General features: G+C 35.9%; 1 protein-coding gene across 2 annotated transcripts in view; it reads right to left on the reverse strand.

Moving 5' to 3' along the window:
* CWC27 (CWC27 spliceosome associated cyclophilin) overlaps nt 1–20,492 on the reverse strand; it is a 182,767-nt gene that overhangs the window by 150,535 nt on the left and 11,740 nt on the right. Inside the window, exons 3-10 of one of the 2 annotated variants that reach the window (XM_039255498.1) lie at nt 17,462–17,574; nt 14,422–14,565; nt 12,629–12,727; nt 11,977–12,080; nt 9,934–10,003; nt 3,159–3,305; nt 1,044–1,123; nt 36–69 (exon numbers count right to left, since the gene is read on the reverse strand). In XM_039255498.1, coding sequence (XP_039111429.1) covers nt 36–69; nt 1,044–1,123; nt 3,159–3,305; nt 9,934–10,003; nt 11,977–12,080; nt 12,629–12,727; nt 14,422–14,565; nt 17,462–17,574 — 791 coding nt within the window. The remainder of the gene's footprint in view (nt 1–35; nt 70–1,043; nt 1,124–3,158; nt 3,306–9,933; nt 10,004–11,976; nt 12,081–12,628; nt 12,728–14,421; nt 14,566–17,461; nt 17,575–20,492) is intronic. The other variant, XM_039255499.1, reaches the window with a different exon arrangement.

Here is a 20,492-nt window from a genome sequence, read left to right on the forward strand (position 1 = left end):
TTAATTATCCAAACTATGTTTATACTAATACTCACATTAGTTGAATCTCCTGCTGTATCGCCTTTTTCACTACAAAAGAAATGAAAACAAGTTTAGCTTCAAAATGAAACATAAAATTATTCACTAATCAAAATTTAGAGTATTTTGCTGGGATTAACAGTTCAAAACCTATTTCAACATAGGAAGTTCAAAATGGCATTATAGAGCAAATAGAAACATTCTAAAAGGGAGTCATTTTTACAAACAGAATAAGAAGTATGCTCTATTAAGACATATACGAATTCACTAGAATTAACAGAAAAAAAAAGCCAATAACAACCAACTGTGATATTTTTATGAACTAAGGACTTCAGAAAACAATTTCTTCCATTGGCTTGATATATTCTGGCTGAAAAAGCCAAATCCTTTAACTACAAGGATATTAAGAAAAGAATTTTTTGAGATAGAGTTTTTGAAAACAAGCTAAACTCAGTGCAACAGTATTTTAATCCCCCTTTGAGACATTGTCATGTGCAATTGTATTTAACAGTAAGACATCTTCCTTCTCAAAGAGAAACAACAGAAGGTAGTTTTCTGTTAACTCCTAAAACACGTAAGAAAAAAATACTCAATGAATTGGTCTAAAGTGCAGTGACCTCACAAAACCTTTCCGCTCTGATTTCTTTATCCATCATACCTGCTGGCACAAAATGCTACAAAGTAAATTTGAATTAAACATTAAACTTAAAAAAAAAAAGCAAACAGTTTCCTGTTCAAACTAACCTAAGATTTAAAAGTTTAGCATTTGTTTTAAATTTAAGTAGTTCAACAGAGATAGAAAGCAAAATGAGTGTAAGGGGCCAGTGTGCTTCCCTCCATTGTGCTAGAAGCTCTATTGTCTCCGTCACCAAAATGCTTTTGGTTTTTGTTGTTATGTTTTTTTTTTTTTTGGTTTGAGTGGAAAAAATTGGATTTAAGAGAAGAGGCCATTTTTTCACAAAGGGAGCAAGAAAATATCTGAGCCAGAAAACAGAAATTTGGGATCACACTTGCAGCATACTAACCTTCCAACAGCTGGCACAGAACTGAGATGGGGATCATCCTTAAGCAAGTCATGACTACTTTTGCTTTTTCCCTTCATGCTCTAGGAAAAAATATATGATATAATCCTAAGTGAGGAATAAAATACCCTTCCAAAAGGGCAAGTTAACAAATTTACAGAAAATCTAGTACTGCAGTAATGTGGCTAGGAAAAGATATATGTTCCTGAAATTTTCAACATAAATTAAAGCTTTGTAAATAAGAAGCTAACTCTTGCATTTATTAACAATATTATTTTAAAAACACCTTTTCTTCCAAAAAGTGATACATCCTTCAAAATAAAGTTATCACAGAACTGCACATATACATGTATTATTTCTCTGAAGAACCCTATCACATTCTTTGACCTTTAGTACAGAACCAGAAAAACTTAATGGTTAAAAAAAAAGATCTCATAGGCCACTTAATCTAGTCTCCCACCCAATGCAGGCATCTCCTTGACATCAGTGCTGACTAGGTAGCCAGTAGCTCAATACCTGAAAGAAGCTTGTAACCACACACACACACACACCACATTGCTCCTTTTTAAATGTCTTCTAGTCTTCTCTTGTTGGACAGTTCTTTCTAATTGGAGGGGAAAAATCCATGTGCAAGTTCTGTCATCCAACCAATCCTAGTTCTACCTTCTAGAATTAAAACAAACTACAAACAATGTCTGTTATTAGGTATACTGCATAGAGTTCAGTTTAAATAGAAAGACTGTTAGATATAATAATGGCTCCCTACATATGTCCACATCCTGGTCCTCAAAGCCTGTGACTAAGTTACCTTACATGGCAAAAAGGACTTTGCAGATAAATTAAGGATTTTGAGATGGGGAGATTATCTTGGATTATCAGGGTACATCCAATGTAATCACAAGACTCCTTACAAGTGAAAGAGAGAGGCAGGAGAGTCCATCCCATAATGATGAAGCATAAGAAAGACTCAATGGGCTATTGCTGGCTTTGAAGCAGAGGAAGGGGACACAAGCCAAGGAATGCAAATGAGGTCTAAAGGTGGAAAAGTGAAAAGAAGAGAATCTCCCAAAGGAAGGCAGCCCTGCCAGTACCCCAGTATGTATACCCCAACATGTAGCCGAGGAACACCTGTTTTGGACTTCTGAGCTCCAGAAATGTAACATATAAATCAGTTTTACTTCAAGCCACTAAATTTATGGTAATTAGTTACAGCAGAAATAGGAGATGAATACAAATATATTATCATCTCTTTAAAATTAGTTAAGTATAAACAACTAGGATGATAAGTAAAGTTTAATACAATTTAATAAGGCCAGACAGTTTGTAAGTTAGACTGTTCAACATTTCTGACACCCTGTGTGCACAAGGCCTGGCAGTACTCTTCCTGCTGCATCCAGCCCCAGATCCACGCTTCTCGGAAACTTTAATTTCTTAAAATAAATGAGAATAGGACAAAACATCTTATTTCATTCTCAAAAATGGTGTATTTGCCTATCAATATAACTTTTTGGGGTGAGAAAAGTCTTTTTATAACTTGGGATTTGAAGTAAAAATGTTAGCATGTCTTGCAGTGAGAGAAATACTGTGTGTATCACTGTGAATGTGGCACAGTTTAAACACTATTTTTTTTTAAAAAATTTAAATCTTTTCTTTATTTCTGAGAGAAAGAGACACAGAGCACAAGTGGGGGAGGGGCAGAGAGAGAGAAGGAGACACAGAATCCGAAACAGGTTCCAGGCTCTGAGCTGTCAGCACAGAGCCCAACGCAGGGCTCAAACTCACAGACCGCGAGATCATGACCTGGGCTGAAGTCAGATGCTTAACTGACTGAGCCACCCAGGTGCCCCTAATCACTATTTTTAAATCTAACTATTGAGATACTTTTATAATGGACCTACCACTTAACTTGCTTCATGAAAACTGCTTGTTGGATTGTAAGCTTTCACACGAAAAATGTTTTCTGACATCTGTTTTTAAAGATTTGGGAGTAAACTTTAAAACAGTATAGATATCTGAATAAAACTATTATTTAACAAAGTAAAACAAAAGCAGGAATCCTCCAGATAAAAACTTTCCAAATGTTTGAAGCATAGGATCACATGTTCACTTAGTTTTTACTTCTTCAAAGTATATCCAGCTCGTCAAGCATTCTCCATGTGCAATGGCTTTTGCTTTCATCCCCATCCTCCTCAAGATCCTCCCTTCTTCTGAATATGCTGGGTTGGTCAGTATCCTTCTTAAATGTGTTGTGAACTGAACAAAATGCTGCAAATGTGATCCCCCCCACAAATGCAAAGAATGTTAAATTCCTTATTCCAGAGACCTCACTCTTCATAACTCAACTAGGACTTACAGCCTATAAAGTCTTACACCTATTCAGCTGATTGCATTAAGTTCAAGTACAGAATTTACATGTACTCCTATTCCATTAACTTCCTAGTTCAAATAAACAGGCACAGGTTGACAACAAAGCACTCTTTGGGCAGAAGTATTCAATCAGCTATAAACCCATCTGAGTATACTATCTCCCAGATCACATTTCCTCGTGTTATCCACAAGAATATCATGAGAGACTCTGACAGTATGCTTTCCGGAACTCAAGATACGTTATTATTGCATCTTCCTATCATGCAACCCTATCAAAAAGGAAATGAAGTCAGTCTGGCAAGTCACTTAACCAGAGTCTCAGTTTCCTCATCTATAAAGAAAGGAAGTTGGACTAGATCCCTTTGAGCTATAAAATTCTATTATTCTAAAAGAGATTTTATCAGGTAGTAGAAAGATACTGAAATAAATAATGAAGGAAAGCTAACTCATGTGGGAGAGGTACTTTGTCATGAATAAATGAGTGGGGTGAAATAGTCTCTGTAATCCCACACTGATAATCCATAAATCAGTTGGACTATATCTTATTTCTCCTTTCACATAAAGTAAAGCCCCAAAGCCCCAATTCAGACTTCAGCAATTATTAACTTGTGATGTTAGACTGGTTCTGGAATAAAGCTTAACACACTGTGGAATCAGTGAACTTGATAAGCAAATGAATAATGAAACAATTATTTTCAAGACTTCTAGAAATATTTAATTTCATGAAACCAGTGAAACTGAAAATTGTTCTTGGTCATTGTAAAAGACACTTACTTGACTTTGGTTCTAATTATTACATAGATTTAAAAACAGTAAGTCTTACTTTTATCTATTGGTCATACTTTTCCAATATTCAGGCTAGCATTCAGTTTTCTTAGCAAGGTTTCATTTTACCCCAAAGGTAAACTATATTGGAATGGTTCTCAAAGTCTGAAGAACAGTACAAAAGGAAAATAAATAAAATATACTTCCATTTTGATTCGCTATAGAATGTCTCATGCCCTCTAGAGAATTTCCTTTCCTCTAAGTCAACAACCTTCAATGACTTTTTTATTGTTCTATTTTCTCAAGCTAAACTTATTTATGTCTCCATTATATAAACAGACAAACAGCTAAATTTGGTCAGCCAAAGATTCTGCACAGTGTGCCGAGACCCAATCACATGTGGAGCATGGGTTATTGGCGGGTCATGATGTACAGGAGTCTACCAGTGCCCTCCAAGGCTACTCAAGCTACTACCCAGGACCCACGGGGAGTGCTCACGGAGAGCAGCAGGGTAGTTGTGCGGAGTTAAGGCTTCCAACCCCAGAAAGCCAAATTGTTGGTGAAGTTTTTTGCCAACCAAACCCTCTAGACTGCTTTAACATGATGGCAGCAGCTTCTGCATAATAATCACAATCATATTAGAGATTGTATGATATTCTTTAGCTCTCTGAGAATACAATACAGATTATAACATAGAGTATATTGTTTAAGACATTTGACTTTCAAACACATTTTGCAAGACTGCATATTGTATTGAAGTAGTGACTACCCATGTCCTTGTTTCACAACTCTGAATGGTTCATAGTATTTTCATGTTACAAGGAGGAGAGGTAAGTCTCAGAGACATAGGTTATCCAAGGTCACAAAGTAGGAGTAGAAAGTAAAGAACCAATATGAATGTGTATGATCCCAAATCCATGCTATTTCTACTCCAGCCTCCTGCCACTCGAAGATGAAACAGTTTACCATCAAAGAGCCCACAGCCCAGGACTCTACATACTTAATATGGCAGAAAGGAAAGGATATAATGTTTGAGTAGTATACAGTGAGTACGTAGTCACATATTTCTTCTGTAATAAAACAAAATGGATGTTATTAAAAGGAAAATGTTAAGTCTCACAAGAGAGGCAAAGGTTAGATCAGAAAAAGAAATAATCAAGAAAAGACGTTTAGAAAAGATGGTATTTTAGGTGTTTAAAATAAGTATGACTTTGATATCCAGAATGGGATAGGACTTCAGACAGGGGAAAGAACGTGAAGAAAGACACACAGAAAGGAAAATACAAAACATTTACATAGAACAGCAAATAGTTCAGATCTGCTAACAGTGTTGCCTACATTTCCCTGACAAGATTTCCAAGGAATTCATTAACAGTAGCTTCCCAGGCCCCTTCCTTGGAGATTCTGAGTCAGTAGGTCTGAGATGGGGTGTAGGAATATAATTTTTAATATTTAAAAAAGAATTGGACCTCATTTTCCAGTGGTTTTTAAGTGGTTTAGGAAGTATTAGACTAGGGTGCCTGGGTGGCTCCATCAGTTAAGCATCTGACTCTTGATTTCCGCTCAGCTCATAATCTCACTGTTTGCAAGATTGAGTCCCGCATGGGGCTCTGGCCAGTGTGGAGCCTCCATAGGGTTCTCTCCCTCTCTCTTTCTCTCTGCCCCTCCTCTGCTTGCATTCTCTCCCTCTCCCTCCCTCCTCTCTAAGTAAATAAATAAACATTAAAAAAAAAAAAGTACTAGACCAAAGGGCAGAGTTGATAAAGGGGGGTCGTGGCCTTATTTCTATAGTTAACAGAATGTAACTGTGACATCTTAAAGAGGTTTCAGGATTGTAGGAAGACTGTTCTGATGGTAGTGAGAGGAAGAGAAAGAAGAGCAAGAAATTGCGAGACCAGTCTATAGTCTGCAACGCAGGCTAAAAGTAAAGGCCTGAATGAGGGTAGTGGAAGATAAATTAAAAGGAAAAACATATTTAAGATATGTTGGATAAAAATTGGTAGAACAGTACAACAAACTGGTTTTGCTAAGAAAAAAATAATAAAAACATCTGAATCTACAGTTTTTCTTTAGAGGATACTGTTATCAGGGAATGGAAAAAGAAGTCACAGAACAGGGAGAAGACTGGGAAACAAAGATAATGAACTAAGCCCTGGCCAGGGCTTGGGTTACTAGTAAGATATTCAAAGAGAGAGAGATGGCCAGTAGGCAGCTGGGGAAAAGAAGAGTAAGCCAGCTCAGAGATACAGATTTGAGGGTCAGAAACAAACATTTGATAATTTTATCACACAGCACAGAGTCAGATGAGAGAAATATGATGACACAATGCTAGGCTTATACTATTCATTTGATAATGGACTGTGGTTTGCAATTTTCTTGGCAAAAAAGAAGGAATTTAGTCTTTCCACTGTGTGAAGTCTCTTTCAGGTTTGAGAGCAAACATAAAGGGCAAGCCAGCACTATCTGCAGTGGTCTCCTTTCACATTTCAACCTTGTAGCAAACACAAATTGCTTTTCTCAAGTTCACTAAATTCAGTGTAAGTTACACATTTTGTTTGTTTTATTTTGTACAATAATAGTAAGCAGCAGCAGAAGATAAGCTTTAAACATGTAACAAATACTGTTGTTACAAATAGAAAAAATTCAGGGTGGGGGGAGGGGAAGGGAGGTGATGGCATGGAGGAGGGCACTTGGGATTAGCACAAAATAAACAAACAAAAGCAAATGGAAAAAATTCAAACTAATTTCCTAGTAAAGCCAATCCCAAAGTAATGGTGAATTAAACTTACTTTAGACTAGAAATTTAATTCTACAAATAGAGTGATAGAAGAACTTCTTTCTCCTATGGTGGCTCTGTCTCCAAGTCTGCTGAGCCTGGTGTCGAGGACCCTGTGGGAGTTAGGCAAGTGCAGCGGGCCAGCAACGCTGAGCTACCTTCCACCCCAGAATGCTGTGCCACCAAAGGCAATTTCCCCGCCAGTCTTCTACATGGCTTGGGCTGGGAGGAGGCAGCTTCTTCTTCTTTTTTTTTTTTTTTTTAATGTTTTTATTTATTTCTGAGAGAGAGAGAGAGAGAGAGAGAATGTGGGCAGGGGAGGATCAGAGAGAGAGGGAGACACAGAATCTGAAGCAGGCTCCAGGCTCTGAGCTAGCTGTCAGGATAGAGCCCAATGCGGGGCTCGAACCCACGAACCAAACCATGAGATCATGACCTGAGCCGAAGTCAGACACTCAACCAACTGAGCCACCCAGGTGCCCTGGGAGGAGGCAACTTCTGAGCATTTGAAATCGTATTAGAGACGTGAATGGCTATAGAAACCTAAGACCAAAACTCTGATTGTACCACCTCCTAATTACATGGTCTTTCATAGTGACCCAGCTTTTCTGAGTATTGATTTCCTCCCTTAAATAGGAATAATATAGGTATTATTAAAACATGGCCATTTTAGAGGTTACATAAAATAAATACTTCGTACAGGGAGCAGATAGAAAAATATATCACTACAGTGCAGTATAATATATGCATTGATGGCCACAGACAGATTACTATGGAGAAGTTAAATTCAGCCTGGGTGGGAGATGGCTTGGGGAGGGTGGTGGAGGTAGTCCAGAGTTGACAGTGGAGCTAAATCTTAAAGGAAAAACAAAAATTGGCCAAATGAAAGAGAACACACTCCAGGCAAAAGGAAACACAGGAGTGGGGGGTTTTGTGGGGAAGGCATGGGTTTGTAAGGAAACTTGACATCTTTAGAAAACATCAGTAAAAGGGACTCCTGGCAATTTCAAGATGTGACATTTGTGGTTTTGTCCATTTACAAATATACCCACAGGATCATGATATGTAATATATCTTTCATTTTAATAAGGCACAAATTTGAATCATGAATAATACAAAACTAGTGCCCTGACATCTAAAGAAGATAAGTTCAGAGATACTAGGGTGCCAGAGTGATTAATGATACTGAACAGGCCTAGAGAAAGGAAGTTTTCATATAAAGATGGATTTAAGTTTGATATCTAAAGTAGAGATGTTTCCTAAAGAAAAAATCAAGAATGTGAAATAATAGCCCAGAAATAATATTGAGCAGTGTTCCTAGAGTTAAGATTAGTATCCAGGTAGTAGCTGAATCCATGGTATCAAATATATCACTCAAAGACACTGAAGAAAGCAAGACACAACTATGACCAGAACATTTCTCTTTTTTTAATTCTTTTTTTATGTTTATTTTTGAAAGAGAGAGAGAGTGTGTATGAGAGAGAGAGAGAGCGTGAGCAATGGAGGGGCAAAGGGAGAGGTGAACAGAGGATCTAAAGTGGGCTCTGTGCTGACAGCAGACAGCCTGATGTGGGGCTTGAACTCATGAACTGTGAGATCATTACCTGAGCTGAAGTTGGATGCTTAACCAACTGAGCCACCCAGGCACCCTCATAACATTTCTTACACATGTCCATTTTAATTCAGTCTCAATGCAATAGGTAGAAATAGTGTGCTTACTACTATACCCAGTATTAGCCTACCAAAACCATCTTCTATGATGAGGGAAGTATATGGATCAAGAATTAAAAACGAGGGTAAAAATAATGTGCTTTTAAGTCAATGCTATTGTAACTGTTGGTTAGAAATAGGTAACATTTCTAAGTAAATAAGACAATGCTAAGTTATAAAATTTAATTACTATGATAAAACTTTGAACCTAATCCTTTAGGTCTCCAGATTCACTAATTTTTTCTTCCTTTTTTTTAAACACTGCAAAAAGGTAATCTATTTACAGAAGAGTGATTTAAAGGCATTATGGTCTTCTTTACAAACAGATATAAAATCAAGAACTGTCTACTTTTTAAACACTGCATTGCAAGCCTCCCCTATTATTATAATGTACCAAACTGCCTGTATCAAAGGCAGTCGTCCCTCCCCTTCCTTCCCCCATCCCATCCCCCATATTTGACTCTCTAAATAAATTTCCATAATTTCTTCATCATCCATGGGAAGACATACCAGAATCTTTGGAAGTACAAACCCCGGAGGTTGATTTTCCTGGAGTATGTTTAACAGATTCACTGCTCTAAATAATGGCAAGGCACCACAGGTGTTTCACAGCACGTACTGTGATAAAAGTGATATTCAGGAAAATCATACTTTCAGGCCTAGTGGAAGCACTGGTAGGGTCAAAGACCAGGGGGCAATATATAATCCAAAAATACACGTATCTTATACTGAGGCAGACATAGGTTCAAATCCCAGCTCTAGCTACTTACTGGTTGTGTGACTGAGCAAATTATAATCTATCTATACCTGAATTTATTTGTGGGTAAAATGGGGATAATGATAATATGTATCTTAAAGGGCTGTGATGAGAATTAATGACATTAGTAAATATATATAGATAATATTAAAATGAATATAAGATCTTTGGTCTGTCACTATTTATTATAACAAGGATCATAATCGTTATTATCTAGCAAACCACTTAAACAAATAGCAATTAAAATTTGAACCACAAAGTTGAATTGTTCTTTAACTCTAGTTCTGACTGATTTAAAAAAAAAAAAAAAAGCCAAGTTAAAAAAACCCACAAAATTATAATTTTAAGAGGGCATATCATCTCAGGAGTTGTAAATATTACTAACAACAAAACAGTTTACAAATCAGTTCGATAAACACTTCCTGACTGTGTACTATGAAAAACATGCTCTGCCACATGCAGCAAAAGATACAAAAATATCTTATAATTCAGAACAAAGGGTAACTTAAGAGTTTTACCTGACTAACTCGATTTACTTCCTCCTCTTCTTCTTCAGCTTCCTCTCCAAATGAAAGTAAACTAAAATTTCTTAACAAAAAAAGGAAAGAAAGGAAAAGAGAAAGAAAATTAAGAAAAAATTAAATAAAACTCTTAGGTACTGTATTTTCAAAGCAATAGAACAGAATTTACAAGAAGAAACACATTTTGACTGTTCAGCAGTACCCAATATGACACAGGACCCAGCAGAAATATGCTAAAGATCTGTATTTTCAGCATAATGTTAAGACACTGGCCTCAGACCATAGATATTTTAAATATTAGATGAAACTAATGATCAAAATCCATACTGAACATGACCATTAAGTACACTAAGCATGACAGAAATAATTAAGCTTTTTTATATTTATAAAATGGTTTCGCAAAATGGAGATTTCTGAAAAACTAATAAATATAGAGCCCCAAGAGAACTATAGAGCATTAAATGGGAAGTAATTAATCTAGTGTCTTCCAAAATACGTCTTAAAATTAAAAAACTGATGGGGTGCCTGGGTGGCTTAGTTGGTTAAGCGTCCGACTTTCGCTTAGGTCATGATCTCACGGTTCGTGGGTTCGAGCCCCGCGTCAGGCTCTGTGCTGACTGCCAGCTCAGAGCCTGGAGCCTGTTTCAGTCTGTGACTCCCTCTCTGACCCTCCCCTGCTCACGCTGTCTCTCTCTCTCTGTCTCCTAGAAATAAATAAACATTTAAAAAAAAAAAAATTAAAAAACTGATAAAAGTTATACAAAATTGTCAAATAAAAAAATATAAGAAATAATCTTAACAAAAAAGAGCCCATTGGGAAGAAAAAACTGTTTGTCTTCTTTGAGGCTTCAAATTAAAGATATCTCAAGGAAGATAGGTTATCTCAAGATAATAGGTTATTAAAACTCTCTCTCAAATATTGGAAAAATAAAAGATTTGGCAACAAGAGGAAGTTTTCTTTCAAAACCTAGATGTAATCAATGACTACCAGTCATCCCTAAGATATTGGCTATGAATTAAAAACAAAAACAAAAACACATAGCTTTGGGGCTTGTTGCCAAGATGAATAAAAGTGATGAAATATTCTGTCTGAATATGGTGACAGTGACCTTCCACTCAGAGATAAACTAGTCAAAATAAATGAATCAAAATATAGGAGATCAAATACATAGCTATATAAGAATTTATTTTGCCTCAAAACATCTACTGTTTATTAAAGTGGCTCACATTTATAGGACAGTTTATAAAAGCATCTTAACTTACATTGTAGGATGTCACGGAAAGAAACAAATATGTATTGAATACCTATACCACTGGGTGTTTTCAAATTCCCATTCTCATTTTATCTTCATAACAACCAGGTATTGTAATTATAATCTCCATTTTACAAGATGGGGAAACTGAAGCTCAGAAATATTAACACACTTTGCCTCTTATAAACAGGGTTAGGCAGGATTATCCTTACAACAGTCTGAATCTATCACTTAGGAATACAATAAAATTACTAATATGGGTGCTGCAATTCGCTAAAAGATTAAGTTGAGCTCTAACTCTCTGACATCTATTTTAATGAAATAGACAAAACTAATAATGTGAAAAATATTGTTCAGAAAATACTGCAACTTATTTACTCCAACACAGGAGTGAAAAATTATGTAACCAAGCAGTCATTATATCGTTCATACGTTATTTCCAAGTTCTTTATACTGAGCATATATTAATTGAAAAACTAGTAAAAAACCAAATTCTTAACTCACTTATATAAATAATTGTTAGAGTGATTATAAATATTTATCTATTTATTAATACAGATTTTGTTTAGACGCCTGACACAATACTTCTTCAGGTTAAGTTTAAGTTACATACAGTTTTTAAATAAAAGAAATGCATATTTAGGAAAAAAACTCATAATTCAGATATCTTTCTGGCCCACATCGGCCTCCCCCTCACTAGTAGACAGTTGTTATAAAAGGAAATAAAATGAATTAAATGAATTCTTCAGCTTTTCAGTCTGAAGAAAAATGTTTCTATTAGGATTACTTTGTGCCTTTGGGCTTCAATTTCTTTACTTCTTCCTCTGGTTTCTCTTTTTTTGGCTTTTTTATTTCTCTGGGAATGATGTCATCGAAAGGATTAAACAAAACCTATGAAAAAAATATTTTGAAAACATTATTCCATTTTTAAAATTTTCACAAAAAATTAAAACCAATATTTAATTATGTTGACATTAGTATCTGTATTTTTTGCTCACATAACTATTATAAGTCTACTAATATATATACAATATAAAGTGCTTCCATTTACATGGTCTCACTGGATTCTCTCAATAATCTTATGTGCAATTAAATAAAGAGTATTTTATGCTCTTAAGGACTTTGCTTCCTCAATGAAGGATCACTTAAATTACCCTGGAAGTCACTTCATTGAGCTAAATAAGCCTAATCCCTCTAACTTTGCATTATAAATCAAGCTTTTCATGCATTGGATTATCAGCTCAAGTCTCATCCTTGAAGTCAAAACCTTCAATTTAAAAAAAAGAACTTATCAGAAATTGCACCTAAATTACAGAGAAAAAATCTGAGTTGTGCTACTGATTTGGTAGAAAGCCTCCATCCAATAGTTTAAAAATACTAATAATCGGTTTCTTTTAAACAATCCTTTAAGCATTGTATCTCAGAAATCATGCTCCTACCTCACAACTTCTTATTTTATGTGGATTGCGTGGTCTTTCTTCCTCATCAACGTCTACTTCTGTTAGCCGCAGCATGTTATATACTGTATCCCCTGTAACCTAGCAAATAAGAAAACCACAAACTATTATATTCATTCTTTGAATTATATTCATTTTTTAACGTTTATTTATTTTTGAGAGACAGAGAGACAGAGCATGAGTGGGGGAGGGACACAGAGAGAGAGGGAGACACAGAATCCGAAGCAGGTTCCAGGCTCTGAGGTGTCAACACAGAGCCCAACGTGGGAATTGAACCCACAAACTGTGAGATCATTACCTGAGCCGATGTTGGACGTTTAACCAACTGAGCCATCCAGGAGCCCCTATATTTATTCTTTGAAATAAAGGACTTCTAAAATATTTTTTCAATAACTAAAAGGAAATTTCATATTTTTGTATGCGAGCATATGTAGTAATAATGCAAATAAAACAACATTATCTTAATCTTAAAGAGAAAAAGCAGAAATGGAGTTCAATCCCTTGATAACATTTTTAAGGAAATTTCATATATATATATATAATATCAGCTTTAATTAAAGATAAAAATATAATGCCAAATAACCTCCTACTGAATGACAACTTTTCATTAAAAAAATAAACAAATTTAGATTTTAGAATTGGGCAGAACAAGCAAATAACAAGAATGTGTGGAAGTGCTTTACAGACATTATCTTATTTAATCCTCATAAACATTCTAAAAGCAGGTACTGTCCTTATTCTCCTTCTCTAGATAAGAACACTGAGATTCAAAGAAGTTACAGAGGGACAGTGATGGCCTTTTTGAATTCTCATCACTAAGCTAAGCTATACTTTGTCTCTAATATGAAAGTTATATAATAGCAATTGTAAAAAGTGGTGCACAATGACAATCAAAATCTCATTTTATTATATGCTTGTTTTTTTTTTTTTTTTAAATAATAGGTAGAAAAATCTTTGAACATCAGACAACCTGTGTTGGAGTGGTTCAAATGTGCCGATTCTTATTTCTTAACCTATGTTGTTAAGTTTTAAGCAACAGTATTGTACTACATGTTTTCAGCATGAGTCCTTACATTCAACATTTCTCAGGAGTTTTAAAATAATACCAGTTTTCCAGTCGTGCTCAGTTTGTTTTTTCTTCATCATCCTCAGAAAATCCAGTCTCACCTAGGCCGTGGGGAAACCATTCCTAGTGAACCAGCAGAGGGAGCTGATATACTAGGAATGTGTAACATGCCTAAGACTTAACACATGCGGGAATATATTTTTTGAACAGAAAGTGAGATAACAATACTGTCAGAATTCTCCTTTAAAGAAAACCATTCAAAATTCTGTGGAAAGGATATTCCCTGATACGATGCTAAATGTGAGCAGGATTAAATAGTACTATTCAAAGTAATATTTCAGGTAAAAAGTTTTAATGTTAACACAACTTCCCCTTTAAATTTTAAGGGAAACTTAAAACTACTAAATCCTATTACCTAGATAACACCTAGGTTTCTAAGAACATAAAAACAATATCAGCCTAGTGATGCAGTAGCTAATACCAGTGGTATGTTTTAGAGAAAAGAAAATTTTATAGTCATAATCAATGACTTATTTGAAACGCACACGCATAAAGTTCAGATAGTCCTTCACAGTTCACTGTAAAAGGGATATATAGTCCATCATTTTTAGAAATAATAAATAAATACCCTAGGGAATATTTTTATGAGGGCAGCTCCTAGATAAGTTGGGCATATGTATCATAGAAACTGAAGATAACTGACACAAACCTTTCCAAATATGGTATGCTTATTGTTAAGTTCATCTGCTCGACCCAGTGTAAAGAAAAATTGGCTGCCATTATCATGAGGACCAGCATTTGCCATGGCCACCAGCCCTCTTCGATTAAAACGTAACCGTGAGTGGAATTCATCCTGAAGTATAAAAAAAAAAAGAGTTTAGTGAATGATCTCTCAGTTATAAGGATCTTCATATTCAGTAAGCAAGGTTCTATACAACTTCTAATAAAAAATGCTAAAGTTTTATTTAACTGATTTTCAAGTATAAGTAAATCCAATATTAATTCCCTCAATGCTATTAAACTTAACTTCACTAGCCTGTAAGTATCTTCTTAAATACACAACCACAAATTTAGCCTATTTTATGGGAAAGCTGCCTATATTTACACAGAAGAAGGGCACTCAAAGGGGAATTGATTTCAAAGTCATTCCCCTATTCTTCTCATCCTTCAAAATTATCTAACTTTTTAGAACCTTCTCTATTTTTTCTCCAAAAAAACCTACCTTTGATCATTCCACAGTCTTCAACTATTGCCCTTCTCCACTCAATTCTAAAGATCATGAAAAAAATTGCTTTCTTCTTGGTTTTTAATTCAAGGAATCTACTATAATTGTGTTATGTGCTTTACTCTGTTTTTTAAAGGTCTTTGCTAAACCTTTTCTGAATGGACCTGGTCTCATTTGCCAGTTTTCCAAAGAGCAAGAGCAAGCTTTTCTAAGGTGGATTTCTTGCTATGGGAGGGCTCCATAACCTATATTACTCTCTCTGGTAACAGAATTTCATTCCAGACCTAATGCTGGGCTTATTTATAATATAGCCATGTTATATAATCAATGCTTTTCAAAAAGAAAGTTATTTTTCCTTAGTAAATAATTGTCAAAGATTTGAACTCAAAGAGTCATACCCTATCAAAAATGACCTAACTGAAAAACTTAACAAGGTAACTGTATTACCTGAACATAATAAGCAAAAATTGCAATTTAGAAAGGAATTGTCAAAAAGAGCTATTCTGTTACAATGAATAACAGAATAAAGAAATGCTTCTTACTAGATGGAAGCTCTAAAATTGGGAGTCATCTCAATTTGGTAAAATACAAAATAGTTTTATAGTAACATTTGAGACTTTTTTATTATAACCATTCCTCATTTTCTAAGGCCATTATCATCTAGAAATTAAAGCAAACAGTTCGTTTTTCTCAAGAATCACACAATGACCCAGTAAAAAATTAAAAGAAACTCCAGACCCTCTATCTCACTAGTATAATCATGTCTTCAAAAATTCTCCTATTTTAGGGGTGCCTGGGTGGCTCAGTTGGTTAAGGATCCGACTTCGGCTCAGGTCATGATCTCACAGTTTGGTTTGTGGGTTCGAGTCCCGCGTCGGGCTCTGTGCTGACAGTTAGCTCAGAGCCTGGAGCCTGCTTCAGATTCTGTGTCTCCTTCTCTCTCTGACCCTCCCCTGCTCATGCTGTTTCTCTCTCTCTCTCAGAAATAAATAAAACATTAAATTTTTTTTTAAATTTTCCTATTTTAAGAGCTAACGATGTTTATTTATTCAAAGAACATGATTTTGGTACCATCAGATTTTAAAAAAACTAACTTTTAGTGTTTACTTGAACCCACTGTTATTTTATTTTATTTTATTTTTTTCTTTATTTCTAGGAGAGAGAGAGAGAGAGAGACAGCATGAGCAGGGGAGGGTCAGAGAGAGAGGGAGTAACAGACTGAAACAGGCTCCAGGCTCTGAACTGGCAGTCAGCACAGAGCCCGACGTGGGGCTCGAACCCACGAACGCAATATCATGACCTAAGCGAAAGTCGGACGCTTAACCGACTAAGCCACCCAGGCGCCCCTATTTTAATACTCTATGACATTAATTCTGTTTTTCTTTTCAGATCTGTGTTGGCAGTTAACAAATCACTGACCTAGTCTTCTTTTAATTTTTAAAAATTTTTGAAAATATTTATTCATTTCTGAGAGAGAAAGCATGAATGGGGGAGGGGCAGAGACACGGAATCTGAAGCAGGCTCCAGGCTCTGAGCTGTCAGCACAGAGCCTGACACGGGGCTTGGACTCACGAGCCGTAAGATCATGACCCAAGCCAAAGTCAGATGTTTAACCAACTGAGTCACCCAGGAGCCCCATCATTGACCTATTTTTGATTAATATACTCTTTTCTAATACTTTTCATTTTAATTCCTTCTTCTATCCCCTTGTGATTTCCTGTTGTGAAATGTTATTTTACACTATAGAGGTCTATAGTGCATAATTAAGAATGAATTCTGCATTGGACCAAATGTGTCTCCACAAAATTCAGACGTTGAAGCTGTAACCACCAGTGTGAGTATATTAGAGACAGGGCCTGTGAGGAGATAATAAGGGATAAATGATGTCATAAGTGTGAAGCCCTAATCCGATAAAAGAGGAAGAGACCAGAGCTCACCCTCTCTACCATGTAAAGACACAGCGAGCAGGCAGCCATTTACAAGCCAGGAAGAGAATGTTCACCAGAAGTTGAATGCCACCAAGTTGATCTGTACTTCCTAGCCTCCAGAACTGTGAGAAACAAATTCCTGTTGCTTAAGTCAACCTGTCAGTGGTATTTTGTTGTAATGGTACAAGTAAATTAACACAAATTCCATATAGTGTTAAATAAACTATCTTAAAATAAAATGGCATATGAAATGTCTAAAAAACTGTTTACATTTACAGAGTTGCAGAGATCAGATACAGTCAGCTATCAAGGATTATGTTATATAATCTTTTATTGTGACTTACGTTTTCCTCACTACTACAGTTAGCTCTACCTGAATTCAATCTAGCATAAAAATCAGCAATAAGACAACTCAGAAAGAATGCTTGATAGGGTAAGTGCTGTTCTTATACCTTATACCCCCAGACATGTGATAAGCACCAGATTTTATGCAGTAATGTGAAATGCATTTTTTTTTTCCACTAGGGACACAGTCATTTTCAAATAAGGAATCCAAATGGATTTGCAAATAAATAACAATAAAAATTTGGTCTCACCTTGAATGGGGCTCCATAGATAGACTCTCCACCAGTCCCTGTGCCAGTAGGATCTCCCCCTTGGACTATGAAACCAGGTACAACTCTATGAAAAATGGTGTTGTCATAATACGCTGAAAGAAATTTTAAAAAATTTAGTAAAGTCTAAAATGAAGTATATAGCTATCAGTTAATGTAATTAGAGTCACAAGATTTTTGCCCCCAGACTGCTAAATAGGCTCCTAACCCCAAACCTTTTCTTCCCTAATTATAAAATGCCTACTCAAAACAGGACAATTTCTACAAAAAAACATGACTGTTGTTGTGTTATACTTACTCCAGGGGTCTCTAAAACTCTGTATTACAGTTTATACATAAATATATTATTTGGAAGCTATTAACATACAAGAGAGATCATATATGATCTCCTAATAGTACCTAGTATATGGAACCTAAAATCATGAGGGAGACTTCACCAAGGAAGAGAAGTTGCATATGACAGAAGCATGGCATCTCAGTGAGGTAAATAGTGAGCAGAGAAGCTGGTGAGAGCAAAGTGGCAAAAATTAGGGTTTGACTGAATCAGGGAGTTTGTATTAAGTAGCATCAATGGCCAAAATGAATAAGAAAAGATTCTCAATATCGTTAGTCATTAGGGAAATGCTAATCAAAACCACAATGAATACCACATCACACCCCCACTAGGATGGCTATCATCCAAAGGAAAGGAAAATAACAAGTGTTAGTGAGGAGGTGGTGAAACTGGAGCCTTCTACACTGTGACTCGGTTTGCAAAACGATATAGGCACTGTGCAACACAGTTTGGTGGCTGTACAAAATTTAAATACAGAATTATCTATTGCACCCCAAACTGGAAACAGGTACTAAAAAAAATACTTGTACATGAATGTTCACAGCAGTGCCATTAGCCACTGCAAAAGGGAGAAACAACCCAAATGTCAATCAATGAGTGAATGGATAAACAAGATGAGGTATATACAGGCGGTGGAAGATTACTCAGCCAAAGAAAGGAATGAAGTACTGATATACACTACAGTATAGATGAAGCTCAAAAGTATACGATGTGAAAGAAGCCACACATAAAAAGTCACATATTGTATGATTCCATTTATATGAAATATCCAGAATAGGTAAATCCATAGAGATGGAAAACAAATTGATGGTTGCCAGAGGGAGAGAAGGGAGAAGAGGAAGTTATTGCTTAACGAGTAGCTTTCTTTTGGGGTCATAAGAGGTGCTGGTTGTGTAACATAGCAAATATACAAAATATCATTGAATTGTCTTTGGAATGATTACTTTTATGTTATGTAAATTTCACCTCTTTTATAAAAGATCCCTTGAATAAAAGGAAAGAATTTATTTTTATCTCACTCAAGTTGGTTTTGAACTTATATTAACTAATCAGGTGAGTACAAGAGGAAAATTTATGTAGAATATAGGAAGTGCTGAATAAACAGAATCTATTATTGTTGTTGTAAAATAAAACAAACAAAAGTCAAGTAGCAACAGACTAGACTGAGGTGGAGTCAATTACTGAGTGTAGTCCTAGCTCAGTCACACGCTGAGGCTTGCAAAGCAGAAAAGATGGGAAAAGCATAATTTCCTGAAAGCTTCACTGAGCTGCAGAACTGCCTGACATCAGTTTTCTTGTCATACAGGATTATGAATGTCTTTATTAATGTAAATAACACTAAACTGTGTCTTTTCCTATGTGCACCTGAACACAATCTAAGTCATTCAATGACAAATACAAAGCAAGTGCCTACTGTGGGCCAGGCAATGTACCAAACAACTACTAACAGAATTCATGAAGTACCTATTACATAGTTACTCTGTGATACTTTATGAGTCAAAACAAGACTATGGTTTATCGTAATTCATAAAATACTATAATATAGTGGCTTGCAGGCACCCTCATAATTATTTACATTTGCAAGGTATAACTGGATATAAAATCCATATTTTAAAAAATTTAATCTGTAACCTAACAACTGTATCCATTATAGAGGATAGATAGGAAGAAGTAGAAAGGAGGGACAACTGACTTTTTTCAATCCTTTCTCCCAGTGAAGTTATTGGGCTATATTTGCAAGAGCTCTCCAGTGCAAACAAGTGCTCCTTGGTTACAAATAGAAACTGTAAAAACTAAGAAGTCTAAAAGTGTTTCGCCTATACCCTTAAGTAACCATTTATTCAGGTTAACACTGTATGTGGCATGCAGGAATTTTGAGTCTTGGCTTTTGCTAGCTGGGAAGCCTTAAACTCAATTTCTTTTTTTCTCTCTTTCTAGTTTTTTTAAGTTTATTTATTTATTTTGAGAGAAACAGAGACAATGTGCGCAGGGGAGGGGCAGAGAGAGAAGTAGAGAGAGAGAATCCCAAGCAGGTTCTGCACTGCCAGCGAAAAGCCCAATTCAGGTCTCAGACAAAACGGTGAGATCACGACCTGAGGCAAAACGAAAACCAAAAGTCAGATGCTTAACCAACTGAGCCACCCAGATGCCCCTCTATTTTTCCCTCTTTTTAAAAAATTGGGATACAGGGGCACCTGGGTGGCTCAGTTGGTTAAGCGTCCGACTTCGGCTCAGGTCATGATCTCACGGTTTGTGGGTTTAAGCCCCACGTTGGGCTCTGTGCTGACAGCAAGCTCAGAGCCTGGAGCCTGTTTCAGATCCTGTGTCTCTCTCTCTCTCTCTGACCCTCCCCTGCTCACGCTGTCTGTCTCTCTCTCTCCCTCTCTCTCTCTCAGAATAGATGGGGAAATCATCCCTTTTTGAAGAAAATACTGATACGAATGTTGCAAGATCCCGACATATCATGACTTGTTTAAATAACAGAATTAGTGAATTAAATGAGGTTCTCCAAATTATATATTTAAAACCTTGACTCTATTTGGGAGTATCTTCATATCAATTAGTCTTCTCAGGCTTCATTTTAGCCTTTGCAGTAATAATTCTCTCTCACATAGTAACAAATTCCTTTTTCTTGTGATGGGAACTTTTAAGATCTACTTTCTCAGCAACTTCCAAATG

Source organism: Hyaena hyaena, unplaced genomic scaffold (genome assembly GCF_003009895.1).
Source record: "Hyaena hyaena isolate Hyena2069 unplaced genomic scaffold, ASM300989v1 scaffold_530, whole genome shotgun sequence".
Lineage (NCBI taxonomy): Eukaryota > Metazoa > Chordata > Mammalia > Carnivora > Hyaenidae > Hyaena > Hyaena hyaena.